This window comes from Microtus pennsylvanicus, chromosome 3 (assembly GCF_037038515.1).
Source record: "Microtus pennsylvanicus isolate mMicPen1 chromosome 3, mMicPen1.hap1, whole genome shotgun sequence".
In the NCBI taxonomy this organism is placed as follows: Eukaryota; Metazoa; Chordata; class Mammalia; order Rodentia; family Cricetidae; genus Microtus; species Microtus pennsylvanicus.
In genome coordinates, this window is record NC_134581.1 from 54,576,675 (window position 1) to 54,593,447 (window position 16,773).

The following is a 16,773-nucleotide window of genomic DNA, read 5'->3' on the forward strand; positions in this document are numbered from 1 at the left end:
CATGCCTGTTAACTGAATGTCTCCCCAGAGTTTAAGCACTGGGCCATACAAGAGATATCTCTACAGATTACTTGACACTAATGTTTTCTTTAGGGACCAAATAAAAGTGATACCTTCCGTGGACTGAATAATAATAAAAAGAAATGTAAATGATACCTATTTGGTATTTATAGATACTGTGACATTGCCTACTTCAAAGTGCCAGTCACACTGGCTGTATTATCCTTTTAGCATCCTACCTGGAAAGTTCTCACAGAGAGCTTCGATGGGAGTATTCCTTTTGGTATCACCAATTTTTTGATATCTCTCTTTTAATGTATCAGCCTGTAGAAAGTAAAGTAAGAAAATTATCTGGAAAAATATACTAAGAAAGTGAGTTCAAATATGTTCTCAGATACTAGAGTTATATTCTTTTTAAGATTTTACTTTCAATTATGTGTGTATGTATTATATGTGTATGTGTGGATGTTGAATATGTGCCCAAAGAGGCCAGAAAACGACACCAGTTCCCTGCAGTGGGGTTACAGGTAGCTGTAAGCTAACTGATGTGGATGCTAGGGAAGGAACTTGGGTGCTCCACAAAAGCAAATGCATGCTCTTAAACCACCAAGGCATTTCTCTAGCCACCACAATAGTTGTTTTCATTCAAACTGGCAGGATTTGTTAGCAGATCTCAGTATTTTTCCTCTTTAACGAATGAGAATAAGACATGCTGTGTCTAGATATATGTAAACCCCTGCTGTGTTCAAGAAAGTCACATTTGAAATATGTTTAGTAATCTCAGATGAGAAGGATAGAGAGGATAACAAAGCAATAACATTATGAAGCAGAATTTTAAAAATCATAGCAGCTTAGAAAACTCCCATGGCCACTTAGATCAGGGTTGTTTTTTCTGTAGCTTTTGGTGCCTGTCCTGGAACTAGCTCTTGTAGACCAGGCCGGCCTCGAACTCACAGAGATCTGCCTGCCTCTGCCTCCCGAGTGCTGGGATTAAAGGCGTGCGTCACCACCCAAATACAAAGAGGTAGGATTAAGGTAAGAAGGTGAGGAAGGGAAATGTGAACACCTGAAGCCCAGGTGAACACTTAAATGTGATTAATGTCACTAATCCCCACCTCTCACCTCTGAAATCAACCTTCCCCTTTGTGCTTTGTAGAGACACCAAGCCAGCAGCCATTTCATTATCTGATGAGCCATTTCATTAACTGAGAGAGAGAGAGAGAGAGAGAGAGAGAGAGAGAGAGAGAGAGAGAGAGAGCGAGTACTTTCAAGGATACCTTGAGTCCTTGCCAAGGTAGGCTGCCGCGGAGGAAGTACATGAACATATGGCCTAGGGCTTCCAAATCATCTCGCCGGCTTTGCTCTAAGAGGGAAGACAGATCACATATTATGTCTGCACAAAGAGCTTTAAAACTGAGTAATCCCCCAAGCCCTTCTGCTCTGAAAGGCTCTGCTTACTAATCTTTGTTATGCCCAAAGTAGAAATATTTTAGATCAAAACTGAAAAGCAGTGGGTGGCCTTCCTTTGTTGCTAACAAGTAAACAGTAAGTGAAGAGCAAATTCTAAATTAAGATCAAGGCTTGATGCTAGACGGTGGTCAAACCACTCCTTACTCAGCACTGCTACCTGTCTGAACATGAAATAATACATACATGAATGAGGACTTGTAGCGTATGAGCTGCGCTTACCCTTTGGCTACCACAAGGGAAAGTGAGCAGCAGACCGAGCAGCTGAAGCTAATTTCAAATAGTTCCCCACTGGCTAGGCCTGCAAAGATAAAGCTGTAGAATGCCTAAACCACACGTTTATCATCCCCGGCCTCTACCCCAGACAGGGTTTCTCTGAGTAGCCCTTGCCGTCATTCTGTAGATAAGGATGGCCTTGAAATCACAGAGATTTACCTGCCTCTGCCTCCCAAGTGCTGGTGTACACCACCATAGCCCCACTACTCCAGATGTTTAACAATTTTAATTCATCACAAAAATAAACAGTTCAGTTTCAAGTCAGCAGAGAAGAATCACTTCTTGGTTCCCACTTGCTCCATGTATCCCATAACCACCTTAAAAACTCAGCAAGTGGGGCTGGAGAGATGGCTCATAGGTTAAGAGCATTGCCTGCTCTTCCAAAGGTCCTGAGTTCAATTCCCAGCAACCACATGGTGGCTCACAACCATCTGTAATGAGGTCTGGTGCCCTCTTCTGGCTTTCAGGCATACACGCAGACAGGATATTGTATATATAATAAATAAATATTAAAAAAAAAACTCAGCAAGTAAGCCGGGCAGTGGTGGCACACGCCTTTAATCCCAGTACTTGGGAGGCAGAGGCAGAGGCAGGTGGATCTTTGTGAGTTAGAGGCCAGCATAGTCTACAGAGCGAGTTCCAGGACAACTCAGCAAGTTTAGTACTAAAGTGTCTTCTATGGATATACAAAACAAGTTGCTATCCTTGGAACTTGACTAAAACAAGTTGCTAGTTTTTTCTCTCCTTTGAAATGGGAAGATAAACTACTAACTACAGAAAAGTTCACAGAAGTATGTTGGATGTCAACTGAATACTAGTACATGCATCTACATTGAATTTCCCATGGCTCATCACAGGCATCTTATTTATTATTTACTGTTCTTATTTTACAGAGCTTGGGTTTCATGTAGCAAAAGGTGGCTATGTAGCTCGGGATGATCCTTCTACCTCCACTTCTTAAGTACTAAAATTACAGGCAGGATTTGTGTTTACTTTTTGTTTTAGCTGAGTTTAGAGCATCACCAAAAGAGATTACAGTTGGGCTTGGTGGTGCATACCTTTACCCTATTACTCAAAAGGTGGGGAGACAGAGACAGAGGCAGAGGCAGATGATCTCTTTGAGTTTAAGGCCAGCTTGGGCTACGTGAGAACCTGACTCAAAAAGGAGAGAAAAGTACATAAGAGAACTAAAAGACTACCTTTAACTTGTTTTATTTATTGTGTATAATATGCCAGAAAAGGGTACCAGATCTCATTATAGATGGTTATGAGTCACCATGTGGTTTCTGGGAATTGAACTCAGGACCTCTGAGAAGAACAGCCAGTGTTCTTAACCTCTGAGCCATTTCTCGAGCCCACTTATTTTATTTTTAAGATAGCCTGGCCTAAAACTCATGGTCCTTATACCTCAGCTTCCCGAGTGTTAGGATTACAGGAACGCATAACACCACTTCAACTTGATTCTGATTTTTTGAGCGAAAGTGCAGCACAACATGCATAACTGTGACACTTGCACAAAAGGGAATGAATAGTGCAAACTGCCTTCTTTTTTCTTTCCAATTTATTTATTATGTATACAGTGTTCTGTCTGCATGTATGCCTGCAGGCCAGAAGAGGGCACCAGATCTCACTGTAGACGGTTGTGAGTCACCATGTGGTTGCTGGTAATTAAACTCAGGAACTCTGGAAGAGCAGCCAGTGCTCTTAACCTCTGAGCCATCTCTCCAGCCCCCTAAACTGTCTTCTGAATTATTTGTCTACACCCATATATTAGTGCTGCTCCTAATTTTCACCAGAGAAGTTTCTAAGAGACTTTTAATTTTCAAAGTTCTAAAAAAAAAAAAAAATTTCAAAGTTCTGAGGACAGGTAACTGGTGAGTGCTTTCTCCTGATTGGGACATCTCTATCCTCCAGTAAGACTCTAGGGCCACAAAGGAAGACGGAGAGGAAAGAACATAAAGATTGGAGGATGGGGGAAAATGCTGTCTTTTGGCTATGAAATGGCCATTGCACTCATGAATTTCCAGCAGCTAATCAATTGCACAGGATCAAGCTAGTCAGTAACTCCAACATGTGGGAGGCTCCACCCTTAGCTGAGGAGAGACTGGCAACTGATGGCTGCTAGAGGAGGAGGGAAGCCATTTTATCTCTGGGATATGGCTCATGCTCACCAAGGATGCACTAACTGGACTTAGTGGGTCACTTAAAAGAGGAGGAGGAGATGAAGGTGAGAACAGCATGTGCTGGAGGAGGTCCAGGAGGAGTTGGAAGTGAATAATGTGACAAGGACAGATTTTACACACACACACACACTTGAATAAATAAGAAATATTTTAACAAAAAATTAGTAATACTCTTTCACATATACATTTCATTGCACCTTGTTACTACCTTGTATCTGCCTTCCAAACACTCTTCCTACCCCCAGCACCTCCCAGGTCATCTTCAACTCAGAGTACCCCCCTAGAAAAGGCAACTTTGTAAACAGCCCTGTAATGGAAGGTGACTTTCCTGTTTAGTTTAGTTTTGTTTTTGAGAAAGATGTCTCACTTGGTAGCCCAGGTTGGCCTGGAACACACTATGAAGCTCAGGAAAGCCTTAAAGTTTTGGTGATCCTCCTGCCTCTTGCTTATAAACTACTGAGATTACAGGAATGGGCCACTGAGTCTGACAAGAAGGGTTCTGAAAGTCAGTTACTCATAGAAAAAGAAGACACCCATGACTGGAACATAATTCTGTGCCTAGATTCAAAATCTCTAGAACAAAAAGAAGAAGGTGTATGTGTGGGGGAATCCTTTTTAAAAGAATGAAATAAAACAGCAAGATTTCCAAACACTTTTGTTTACATAGGCTGTCTGAAATTTGCAATAAAATATTACACATGACTGAAAACAAGGAGTCAGATGGAAGTTTGTTAACAGGACATAAGAAATAAGTATTCAAACAGTCTGTAAGGTGAACAGAGCAGAAAGGGAAAACACATCCGGAGAGTTTCTCACACTGTATGGTTTAGAGACAGGGTTTCTCCGTGTAACAGGCCTGGCTGTCTTGGAACTCACTTTGTAGACCAGGGTGGCCTCGAACTCAGAGATCCGCCTGCCTCTACCTCCCAAGTGATGGAATTAGAGGCATGCACCACCATTCAATCACACCTCTCCATTTTTATATCAGTTTCCTGTATGTTACAAGAAGCCTCTTGATAATAAAGAAAATTTACTAGGCAAGTGCTTGAATTGTAGTTAAGTGAGCACTAGAGGGCGAGCTCTTCACAGACTTAAAGATTTTCAACACACACACACACACACACACACACACACACACACACACACACACACACACACACACACACACGAAAACCCCTCTTAAGTCCAGAGAAGGATAAAAACACAGCTGTGGAACAAGAACAGAAAAACAAATCTAAGTCAGGTGTGAAACCTAGGTCTGGGCTCACCATTTCTATTAATTCAGTCCAATGAAATAAAAACACAGCCAAGACACCTACTTTGGGCCTCAGTTTCCTATATGAAAATAAAGTAGTCATTTAGATAATTTGAAAAATTATTTTTGAGTTCTAAATTTTTAAAATAATCAATGCTAAATCATTAGGTCTTAATTTTATTTTTCCCCATGACAGAGTTTCTCTGTGTATCCCTGATTGTCCTGAAATTTTCTCTGTAGACTAGGCTGTCTCGAACTCACAGAAGTTCACTTGCCTCTGCCTCCTGAGTGCTGGGATTAAAGACACGCACCACCACCCCACCTGGCTAGGTCTTAAAATTTTTAAGAGACCCTGTCTAGAAAAACAAAAAACAAACAAACAAAAAAGAAGCCTGGCCTTGGTAGTGCGGTGGCAGACACCTTTAACCCCAGCACAGGCCAATTTCTGAGTTGCAGGATGGGCAGAGCTATACAGAAACCTTGTCTTGAAAGACAAAAACAAAAAACAAAACAAAACAAAAAGAAACAAACATCTTTGACATGGTGCAGGCTCACTTTCAGCTTATAAGAAAGATATACTTGCTTTCAATGCACAACACCCCAAGTTTAGACTAAATGTTCAAAGAAAAAGAACAATGCAGCCCCCAATGTTCTCACTCTAATTCTAACTGCACAAACTGGATTGTGTCAATCAGTTCTTAATCAGTGGGAGGTGGCTCATGTGATGTAATGTCAGCTAGGAGGCCTTTGGCTTTGCTCATTTCCACCACAAAATAAAAAGCAATTCTCTGAGTTATTTGACAAAACATTTCCCATGGTCTTTCTCCCCCATTACGACTTACAAAATATAATACATTTCAAAACCAGCAACATTAGAGCTCCTATGGAAACTTCTCTGATGTGACACCTGAGACAGAGTTTGTGAGTTTTGTTTGAGACAGGGTCTCACTATGTAGCTCCTATGAAGCGGAATTCACTTTGCACATGAGGCTGGTCTCGAACTCATAGAGAACCATCTGCCTTTGCCTCTAGAGTGTTGAGATTAAAGAAGTGCACTACCATACCCAATTACAAGCATGCCTGCTAGGCATGGTGGTACATGCTTTTAATCCCAAAAACTTGAGAGGCAGATGTGGACTGCTCCTTTACACTGTGTGAATGTATGTCGCTGAGATTGGTTGAATGAAGAAGCTGAATGGCCAGAACCTGGACAGGATAAGGTTAGAGCCAAAGTGAGAATGCTGGGAGGAAGAAGGGCTGAGTCTGGAGTTTTGAGCAGATGCAGAGAGAAGCAAGATGGGCATGCCAAACTAAGAAAAGGCACAATACACATGGCAAAGTGTAGATAAGAAATATGGGTTAATTTAAAATGTAAGAGTTAGCTAGTAACAAGCTTGAGCTATTGGTTGAGCATTTATAATTAATATTGAGCCTCTGTGTTGGTTATTTGGGAACTGGTGGGAAGGAAAGAAAAGTCTGCCCTAAAGACAGAGGCAGACAGATCTCTGAGTTTGAGGTAAGTCTGTCTGGTCTACAATCAAGTTCCAGAACAGCCAGGGCTACACAAAGAAATGCTGTCTCAAAAACAAACAAACAAACAAACAAAGAAAAAACACACACAGAGACATACAAACACACACACAGTTTTCTTTTCTTTTCCAAAATGGAGAGAATAAACAAAATGTTACAACATGTTAAGATTTGACCTGAAGAACAGTTGGACCTCATGAAACCCCCTTCTGGAGATAATTCTAGTGGCAATGGCAGCACATCAAGATGATGAAGTACTTTACAAAGGGTAGATGTTCGAAACATACCTTGTAGAATAATGAAGATAACTACCACATGGAGTGACCCACTGGGTTAAACATTCTATTCAAGTCACATTTTGTCTGAATGTATGTCTGTGTACCATGTGTGTTCCTGGTGCCAAAGAGGTCAGAACAGAGTATCAGATCCCCTGAAACAGGAGTTACAGACATTTGTGAACTGCCATGTGGGTACTGGGAACTGAACCTAGTCTTCTATAAGAGTAGTCAGTGTTCTTAATTGGTGAGCCATTTCTTCAGTCCCCTAATCCATGCTTTAGTGAAACCTCTTCACTAACACAGGCACAAGCAGGATATTCTCCTTTTGTCTGCTCCTATATAGAGTCAAACGTGTAAATACAAGTGTCATTATCAAACCCTCTCAATACTACTACCTTGATGCAATAACTGAAGTTTTTAAACTGCTGAGGAACAAAGCATCAGAAAACAGTTGAAAGAATTAAGAATCCATCAGTATGAAGGTATTTGGAAACATTACTAACTTACCATCTCAATCTAAGTACAAAACAGTCACTTACCTTATGATGCAACAAACAGTACAGGTTGTAACGCACAATGTAATGCACAATGAAGTGCTATTGGAAAACAAAGTTGTTCACATGACCTGCCCCTGTAAACACACCTTTGCCGAGATGCGTGTTGATAGACATGTATCGTGCAGTTCCAGTTAAGCTTTTGTGCTCTCTGTAAGGTATATGTTTTTTGGTTTCAGGATCAATGTATTCCTTGGCCAGTCCAAAATCTATTATGTGTATTACATGTTCTTTTTTATTGCCTTGTCGGCCAATCAAAAAGTTCTCTGGTTTCACATCTCGGTAAATGAGATTCTTTGAGTGTACATACTCCATTCGAGAAAGCTAAAAGAAAGAAAGAAAATAATGGAAATACCTTGAAATAAGCATGTGGGGGTGGGGAGGGTTGGACCCTCCTTTTTTATTTTTATTTTTTTAGTTTTTGAGACAGGTTCTCACTATGTAGCTCTGGCTGTCCTGGAACCACAGAACTCTGCCTGTCTCTGCCTCCAAGGCTAGGATCAAAGGCATGTGCTACTATGCCTGACCCAAAATATTTCTTTTTAAAGTTGTGATGATTTATCTGTTCATTCATTCATTCATTCATGGGCATGCTATGGCAGTTAGAGGATAACTTGTAGAAAGAAGTCAGTTCTTTCTACCACGTGGGTCTGGGAACAGAATTTAGGTTGTCAGGCTTGGTGCCGTGCACCTTTACCTGCTGAGCCATTTCACCGGCCCCCCAATTATTTTTCAGTTTTACTTTTTCCTTCTCATTGATTTCTGTATTACTTGCTGTCTAGCTAGCCCTTGAGTTTTGAACTTAAGCAACCTTCCTATCTGCGTTTCTTAAGTAGCTGGCATTGTAAATATGCCACTGTCCCTGATTCAGCATAAGGTTTCAGAAACTAAAATTAAAATAAAACTCATATCTTGGCTGGGTGTAGTAGTGCATGCTTTTAATCCCATGGATCTCCATTAGTTCAAGGCCAGCTTGGTCTACATAAGAGAGTTCCAGGTCAGCCAGGGGTATATAGTAAGACCCTGTCTCCAAAAAATAAAAGAACAACAACAAAATCCATTTGTCTCTTATTTATCTCCCACTTTACTGATTTATAAACCAAAACTACATTTTAAGGTTTGTTTTGTCATTTTATTTATTTGTATGCATGAGTTTACATGTACCAGTTGTTTACGTGTGCCCACAAGGCCAGAGGCTTAGAACTGGAGTTATAACCAGTGTTAGTTGTCTGATGTGGGTGCTAGGAACCAAATTCGGGTTTTCTGTAAGAGTAGTAACTGCTCTTAACTGCTATCTCCAGAACACCCCACTCCTAGTACTTTTAGTTACAAATATATCATAACTATTAAGATTAGGAGAAAAAAATGAGACAGTAAATTTGGCTAAAATGATACTACTTTATATATTGTAACTTGCAAAGGTGCTGAGACAGGTGCAGCTGCCACTTCGTTGTCTACACTTTCTGTCTTCAGTTGCTCGGGACTCTCTAACCCCATTTTGGTATTGCAGAAGTAAGAAAACAGAGGCTGAGTGAAATTAATGCTAACCTAACATCAGATAGCTGGCTGGCAGCTGAAGGAGGACACGCAGCGCTTAAGCTATAGTGACCACAGCTTGAAATAAGCAACTGTAACATTGTCTCAAATTTCATTAAATAATTCTATCTATAAAGCATTTCTACTTAGTGTAGAAAGGGAGGCTTAAATATTTAGAGTTTGGTCAATTTTCAAGTGTTTCCAAATTGCTATTAGATGATGGTGTAGTGAGACTGCCACTACCTCAAATGAATGACTATGTGCCTGACAGTGGTACACATCCATTTTAGCGCTCAGGAGGCTAGAGCAAGAGAATCTAAAGTTCAAAGCCAGTCTAAGCTGGTGAGAACATCTCAACAAAACAAACAAAACCCAACATTTGAATTCCTCTCTTGAGGGTCTAAAGAACTTCTCAAAGAGACTATTCTAAGTGCTTAAGCTGGAACTAGTATGTAATTTGGCTGCAAAGCTTCTTGGCCAGCCCTAAAGTATATAATACATCAAAGAATTAAACATCTCAGTCACGTGATCTTGAATAAAGATTAGTGCAGGGGGTAGTAGCTTTAATCCTCTCTAGATTTCAACAGTGAGAGAAGGAGGGCATGATAAAACCTTAAAGTTATGTGCCTAAGACCTATAAATAAAATTCTGAAGTAATTACTTGAATGTGTACAACTCCACTTATTCGCTCCCTTTCTCCCTAATGTAAATTATATTCCTCCACTTCAGTTACAGAAAAGGTTCTGCTTCAAGGTGTAAATTCTTAAAATAGAGCAAACTGTAGATGCATTGTGACTCTGCTCAGCCCTTTTGTAACCTTCTAAGTCATGTGATCAAGAACTTACCTTAGTTGTTTTGCATGTTACACACTGGTCAAGAGTCTTTGTGACCAAATTATACAAGGGAACCAGCTAAAGCAGTGGTTTTAATAGTTCCTTTCAGAAGTCTGCCAGATTCTCCTAGAATGCTATCAAGCCTGTAAAAACTAATTAAGATGTCACTATAGCTAATGCATCAGCAAAAGGCCCATAAGGATGTGGACAAGGAATCTATTTATCTTCTGGAATAGCACATCAACTCACCAACTGGATGGCTATCATTAACACCGTCTTCAAAGTAAACGTTCGGTCACAGAGGTCAAATAAGTCCTCCAAGCTAGGGCCAAGGAGCTCCAGCACCATGGCATTGTACTTCCCACATGGTCCAAAGTAATATACCTGTGGGAGGCCTTCACCTGAAAGCAGAGTGGGAGACACAAAAACCAAAGTGTAAGACAACTGCATTGACTATAATATGAAGTGCAATCTGTGAGATTTCAATTTCCTTTCACAGTCCCTCTTGGAAAAGTTAAACTGAGTATAATAGCTTCAATGGGAACCACTACTGGTGGAAAAGGCTAAGTCATTGCACTGTATGTTCAAATAAGCAGTTATTTAATACCAGAGTGTCAAAGGCATTTCCACTACTATATAAAAGAAAATGGTTCCTTTCCATTATTGGTTCAGAGTGTAAACTATTCTTCCCAAAGGATGACTGAAAGTGCAGTATCATAAAAGGTTCAAAGGAAGCCTCACTGAGCTCAAAGCCAGGCTAACAGACTTTGTTACATTAGCTGGTTTCATTAGCACGCCCAGTGCTTACAGCTAAAGCCAAAGGGAGTTGTTTGCAACTGCTGCCCCCTGGAGAATTCAGATTGAAGAGGCTAGGTCAAAGAGGTGCCATCTGGCCCTAGGCCAGCACAACTGGCTTTCTTTTCACATAGAATCTCAGTAGGGCTTTGTTTTCTCTCAGCTTAGAGCCAGCAGACACTTAACATTTGGTTGCTGTTAAGTATTATGAAAGGAAAAGGGAAAAATCTCAAAACCTCCAATTTCTCTAAATTTGAAATTTATAGATATGTGAAGCTAAAAAAATTTGGATTTTCTCACCTAAATAGCAACTTGTGAATGAATTCCTCTTTACAGTGGATTATAAAAACAATGTATTCAGTAAATGACACCACATGAGAACAGTAAATACTTAGAAAGCTGAAAACATTTCAAAAATTATCTCACCTAGCAACAACATTTCCACCCTACACATGTACATATTAATCTATTCAAACTCACAGAGAAACGCTTGCCTCTGCCTCCCAAGCCAGGGACTAAAGATGTGAGCTGCTTAGTTCCATCTTTTTATTTTTAAAAGAATTATTTTGGGGGCTGAGAGATGGCTCAATGTTAAAGGCTAGGCTCAAAACCAAAAATTAAAGGTTTTTATTTATGCATAGGTGCCCATGGAGGCTAGAAGAGGGCATCTGATCCAATGGAGCTGGAGTAGCAGGTGGTTCTAAGATGTGGGTGTTGGGGAATGAACTTCAGCCCTCTGAAAATGCAGGAAGAGCTCTTCATGGCTCTCTCTCCAGCCATCATTCTTTTTAATTTATATGAATGAAATATAGGCAGAAGCAATGCACATCTAACCATCCTTTTCCCCAGGGAAGTCCTTATATATCTGGAGCTACTGTGATTCACTGCTACAATGCATTTCATAAACTGCATTAATATATCTTGTTCCTCCTAGACACTAAACAACTTGAGTATTTTAATATGTTCATGCCTAGTCTATATCGTCTACTAAGGTACTCTTGCTCCTACCAATTCTCGAGTTATTTTTATTCTGTCTCCAAACAGAAACAGGATTTGAACTGAATTGTCTTTTTCCCTCTCCCGCTGTTGTTCCAAAGTTATTTTTCAAGATTTTAAACACACAAAATATAACAGTTGTTTTCAAGGAGTCTTGCTAAGAAATTCAATGTAGAACATTCTACCAAAGAGGTTAGTTGCTTTTATCTATCAAACACATGATAGATAGCTTGGGGATATTTTAAATTTATGCTCAATTTAATAGATTTTTTTAAAATATCTCTAAAAACTTATTTCCCTAACATTAGTATTATATTCCTCAGAGATAGTTGCAGCAGGGTCTGTTAGTTGTCTGGCCAACATTCATTGATTCATTGTTTCTTTTTTCCTACTTACTAAAAGAACTTTGTGTGTGTGTGTGTGTGTGTGTGTATTTATGTGTACAATGCAGAGGTGTTTGTATGTGTGTATACATTTGTGTGTATGCTAAAGTCAACCTCAGGTGGTGTTCCTGTCTTTGCCTCCCCAGCACTGAGAATACAAGTGTGCACCACTGGGCCTGGCTTTTTACCTGGGTGGGGTGTTCAACTTTTGGTTTTAAATTTACTGACTGAGCGATCTCTCCAGTCTCCAGAACTTCTGTCCATTTCAAAAAGCAACCTGCACAGTTGCAACTTATTATAGGAATGGTCAATGAGATGGAAGCAGAAATTTCTGAACAGGGTGGTTCTATCTAGAAAAGCCCTTTCAAGAGAGCTGATTAAAGAGGACAGGTCACTTTACGGAACTCCAGAAGCCAAGGAGAATCACAAAGTATCTTAAAGATATAATAGAGTAACAGGAGTAGCTGTAGCATCCAAAAGAGCTTGAGAGCCGATGATCTGATGTCTGTTCAATAGTCACACCCAAGTTGGACTTTACATCCATCCACATCCTTTCTGTTTTGTTTTCAGATGCTGGGGATTGTATCACTAAAGTACATCTCTAGAGTTGTTTCTAGATTTTTCTTAAACTAACTGAGCAACAGTTACATGCTTTATTTAAAAAGAAAAATCAAAGATCATCCTTCTTAAATACATTGTTCCTTTACTTGGCTGAATTCCAAGTCTAGGTACACTATCCTCTTTTTAAACAAAGTTCCAAGTCAGGTTTTAAAAATGGGAGGATGCCAGGCAGTGGTGGCGCACGCCTTTAATCCCAGCACTCGGGAGGCAGAGGCAGGCGGATCTCTGTGAGTTCGAGACCAGCCTGGTCTACAAGAGCTAGTTCCAGGACAGGACAGGCTCCAAAACCACAGAGAAACCCTGTCTCGAAAAAAACCAAAAAAAAAAAAAAAAAAAAAAAAGGGAGGAATAAGTTGCTTGCTTTCAACAACCTTCAGGATCAACCTAGATAGCCCTTTGTCCATATTTACTAAAACCTCAACAAAAGCATTTTTGGGTAATGTCTATAATTTCTAACAACAATGCCAATAATAAAATCTGCCAAGAAACTTAAAAGAATGAGCACTTCTTGTTTGTTGCATTTAAAACTTCAGAAGGCCTTAGTGAACTCTGGGATGTCTGAGACCATATCCAGACCATTGCGTGGCTTCACAGCATTGCTAGGGAGGTACTAGCTCTAAAACACTAGAACACAAAGAGTTCAAGTTAATAGTTTTGTGTCTATCTTGAGGCTGGAAAGATGGCTCAGCGGTTAAGAGCACTGGTTCTTCCACAGGTCCTAAGTTCAATTCCCAGCAATGACAGGGCAGCTCACAACTGCCTGTAACTCTAGATCCAGGGGACCCAACACCCTCACACAGATATATATGCAAACAAAACACAAATGCACATAAAATAAATAAATTAAAAAAGAGTTTTGTATCTAGCATTTGCTTCTGCTACTACTTCTAGCAAATTCCTTTGCTTCCTTCTGCAGATTGGCTTTTTCATCTTTGCAATACAGAAGAATTTAAATTAGTTCCTTTTTAAATCCAAATTATGACTATAATTTTCTTCTAGCTACCTCCTAGGTTCATCTTTGTAAGGTCACAAAATCAGTATGAATTAAACTTAGATTCCATGCAGAGTAGCAACTAAAATGTAAGCTATCAGTGGCACATAACTAGAAAAGATTTGCCTGAAACATCGCTAAAACTTAAAACAACGACAAAAAGATGAAGTGATTTCACACATTCTGAACTAGCATTTCTAGGAGTGGAGATGAAGCAACACTCTGTAAGTGGTGGGCAGCCCCAACTAGAAGCTGCACCTGGAGCGGAGAAACAAAGGGCATTGTTTTATGACTTATACGTTACTAGCACTCAACGTAGTAACCAGCCAAACCAGTTTCTACACAGTTCTTTCAGATTGGAACAACTGAACTTATTTACTTGTCTATTCATTTGAGACTGTGTTTTACTATATACAGTCCAGATTGGCCTCAAACTTACTATCTTCCCGGCTTAACCTCCTGACTGTTGGCGCTGCAGGTGTGAGTCACCATATCCAGCTTGGACACAATACCTCCCAAAGGAAATAATCTTCAGATTATTTATTTAAAAGACTTCCTGGAGGTGAGGACAGCTTTCTAAGCCAAGTTTCTTAGGTTATTAGAAAAAATGAACTACCAAGCAGGAAATTCTCTTCAGGAGATGCAGTCATAATTTAAAGAACTGTCTGTACAAAGAGTTGCCTGTATAAGTGCTATTCTGTGCCTATGTCTTTTGCATGGCTACCCATACAGTAGTAACAGACCTCCACTACTCTTCGTTAAAGATTACCATACAATAATGTCTTACCCACCCCTGGGTTGGAAACAAGTGAAAATCCTGAATCTTACACTCTTTTGTATACTCATCTACAATTCACTGCTTAATTAAATTCAAATTAACATTATGAAGCCCAGCATTCAAGACTTCAAGGTCAGCCTGGTCTACAGAGTGAGTTCCAGAGCAGCCAGGGCTACACAGAGAAACCTTGTCTCGAAAAAACAAACAAACAAACAAACAAAAGAACATTATGTTGTGAAATTCTTTAATAAGACCTGGAATAAGGACAGTATCAATGCAATACAAGCTATATACATGGTAATTAAGGCAATTCCTGTGAAAAATTATAAGAGAAATGGGATAGGAAAGCTGAGCAAAGCAAATATGCATTGGATTCTTTGATCACAACATATCAGAAACTAAGGTAGTTTTAAAATCTCTCTGTCACTATCTTTCTCTTGGAGGGGTACAGGGTTTCATTGTCATCTAGGCTAAAAAACTGGTTGAGGTTGGCCTTGAACTTGAAATAATCCTCCTGTCTCTTGAGAAGTGGGATGTCAGGCTTAAAACTATCACATCAGGCTAACTTTATAATCTTTTATCTGCTCTGGAAACAGTGCATTCTTAAGTGAGGTCTCTCATTAAATCAGTCAAAAGTTTAAGAACAGTTTAATCATAGGTTAAATCCTCAACAAACCCAAAGTGCAAGATTATATATCACATCATACTGAGTATTTTTCCAGAAATAGCCTATACATTGAGCAAACATTTTCTTATAAAGCCTGCAAGCCATATGTCTTAAGAATATATCAAATTGTATTGCACAGGAAGTAAGGTTACAACACCACAGTTAACTATCAGTGTATCACAAATTTAATTTGGGTTAAACCTACCATACCAACATCAATTGCTTAGTTATTATCCAAGCTATTCGAGTTGCTGCTACCTAAAAGTATCTCATAATGCATTATGAAGAGTAACTATTCTAAGCAGAGATATTTTAAATGTATATAAGGATGAAAACTAAAATAGAAGCACCTGAAACTTTTGGTAATTTGCTTATATTATTACCTAATAATTAGACTCCAATTCCCTCCCCCTCCAAAAAAACAGGGTTTCTCTGTCTAACAGCTTTGGTTGTCCTGGAACTCGCTTTGTAGACCAGGCGTACCTCAGACTCACAGAGATCCACCTGCCTCTGCACTATAATCTTTAAGCAAGTTTTATTTATTAAAACACAAATAACGCCGGGCAGTAGTAGTGCACACCTTTAATCCCAGCACTTGGGAGGCAGAGGCAGGCTGATCTCTGTGAGTTCGAGGCCAGCCTGGTCTACAAGAGCTAGTTCCAGAACAGGCTCTAAAGCTACAGAGAAACCCTGTCTCGAAAAACCAACCAACCAAACAAACAAATAAATAAAATATCACTATACAATAGCTAGTCTGTCATTATAAATCAATTACAGGGCTGGAGTACATGCACATCATGTGTAGCTCTTCCATGGTTTGAGTTAAATTTTCATCAAGTGGCTTATAACCACTTATAACTCCAGCTCCAAAGGATAACACCCTCATAGACAGGCAGACAGATAGACAGACAGACAGACACACTTAAGAGAAAGTAATTTTTTTGTGCTAGAGAGATGGCACAATGGTTAAGTGCACTGCCTGCTCTTCTAAAGGTCCTGAGTTCAATTCCCAGCAACCACATGGTGGCTCACAACCATCTGTAATGAGATATGGTGCTCCCTTTTGGCCTGAAGGCATGCTTGCAGGAGAATACTGTATACACAATAAATAAATCTTTAAAAATAAAAAAAGAAAGTAAATTTTTGTTTTTTTTAAAAAATATCCTTAGTCTGGGCATGGAGGTACAAACCTTTAATCCCAGTGCTAAGGAGATGAAGGCTGGTGGATCTCTGCGAGTTCAAGGCTAGCCTAATCTACACAGCAAGTTCTCAGGAAAGCCAGGGCTACATAGAGAGGCCCTGTCTCAAACTTCCCATTCACCCCCAAAAAAGGTTTTATCTGTTTGTTTGCTTTTGGTGTTAGCTACTACTGAAAAAAAAAAAAATGTTTTATTATCACAGGCCTTCTTTTTTGATTCCTTTATTTAAATAAAAATTTAAACTTGCTCAAAGGTTCATGGGCTTGGTGAGCATGTTTATGTAAAAGAAAAGCTATAAAAGTTCCATTTTTAAGATTTAGAAATTAAGGATTATTACTCATCTCATGCCTTTCCTTACTTACTTCTTCCTCCACCAAACAAATTTGAGCTGGTGTTGAGTACTCTAGCTCTCAAGAGACCCGTGAACAAGA

At 39.6% G+C, this 16,773-nt stretch overlaps 1 protein-coding gene across 7 annotated transcripts in view; it reads right to left on the bottom strand.

Moving 5' to 3' along the window:
• Csnk1g1 (casein kinase 1 gamma 1) overlaps positions 1-16,773 on the bottom strand; it is a 121,244-nt gene that overhangs the window by 34,281 nt on the left and 70,190 nt on the right. For all 7 annotated transcript variants that reach the window (XM_075965442.1, XM_075965440.1, XM_075965445.1 and 4 more), the window contains 4 exons: positions 10,162-10,313; positions 7,633-7,867; positions 1,278-1,363; positions 240-324 (listed from right to left, as the gene is read on the bottom strand). In XM_075965442.1, the coding sequence (XP_075821557.1) occupies positions 240-324; positions 1,278-1,363; positions 7,633-7,867; positions 10,162-10,313 (558 nt within the window). The remainder of the gene's footprint in view (positions 1-239; positions 325-1,277; positions 1,364-7,632; positions 7,868-10,161; positions 10,314-16,773) is intronic.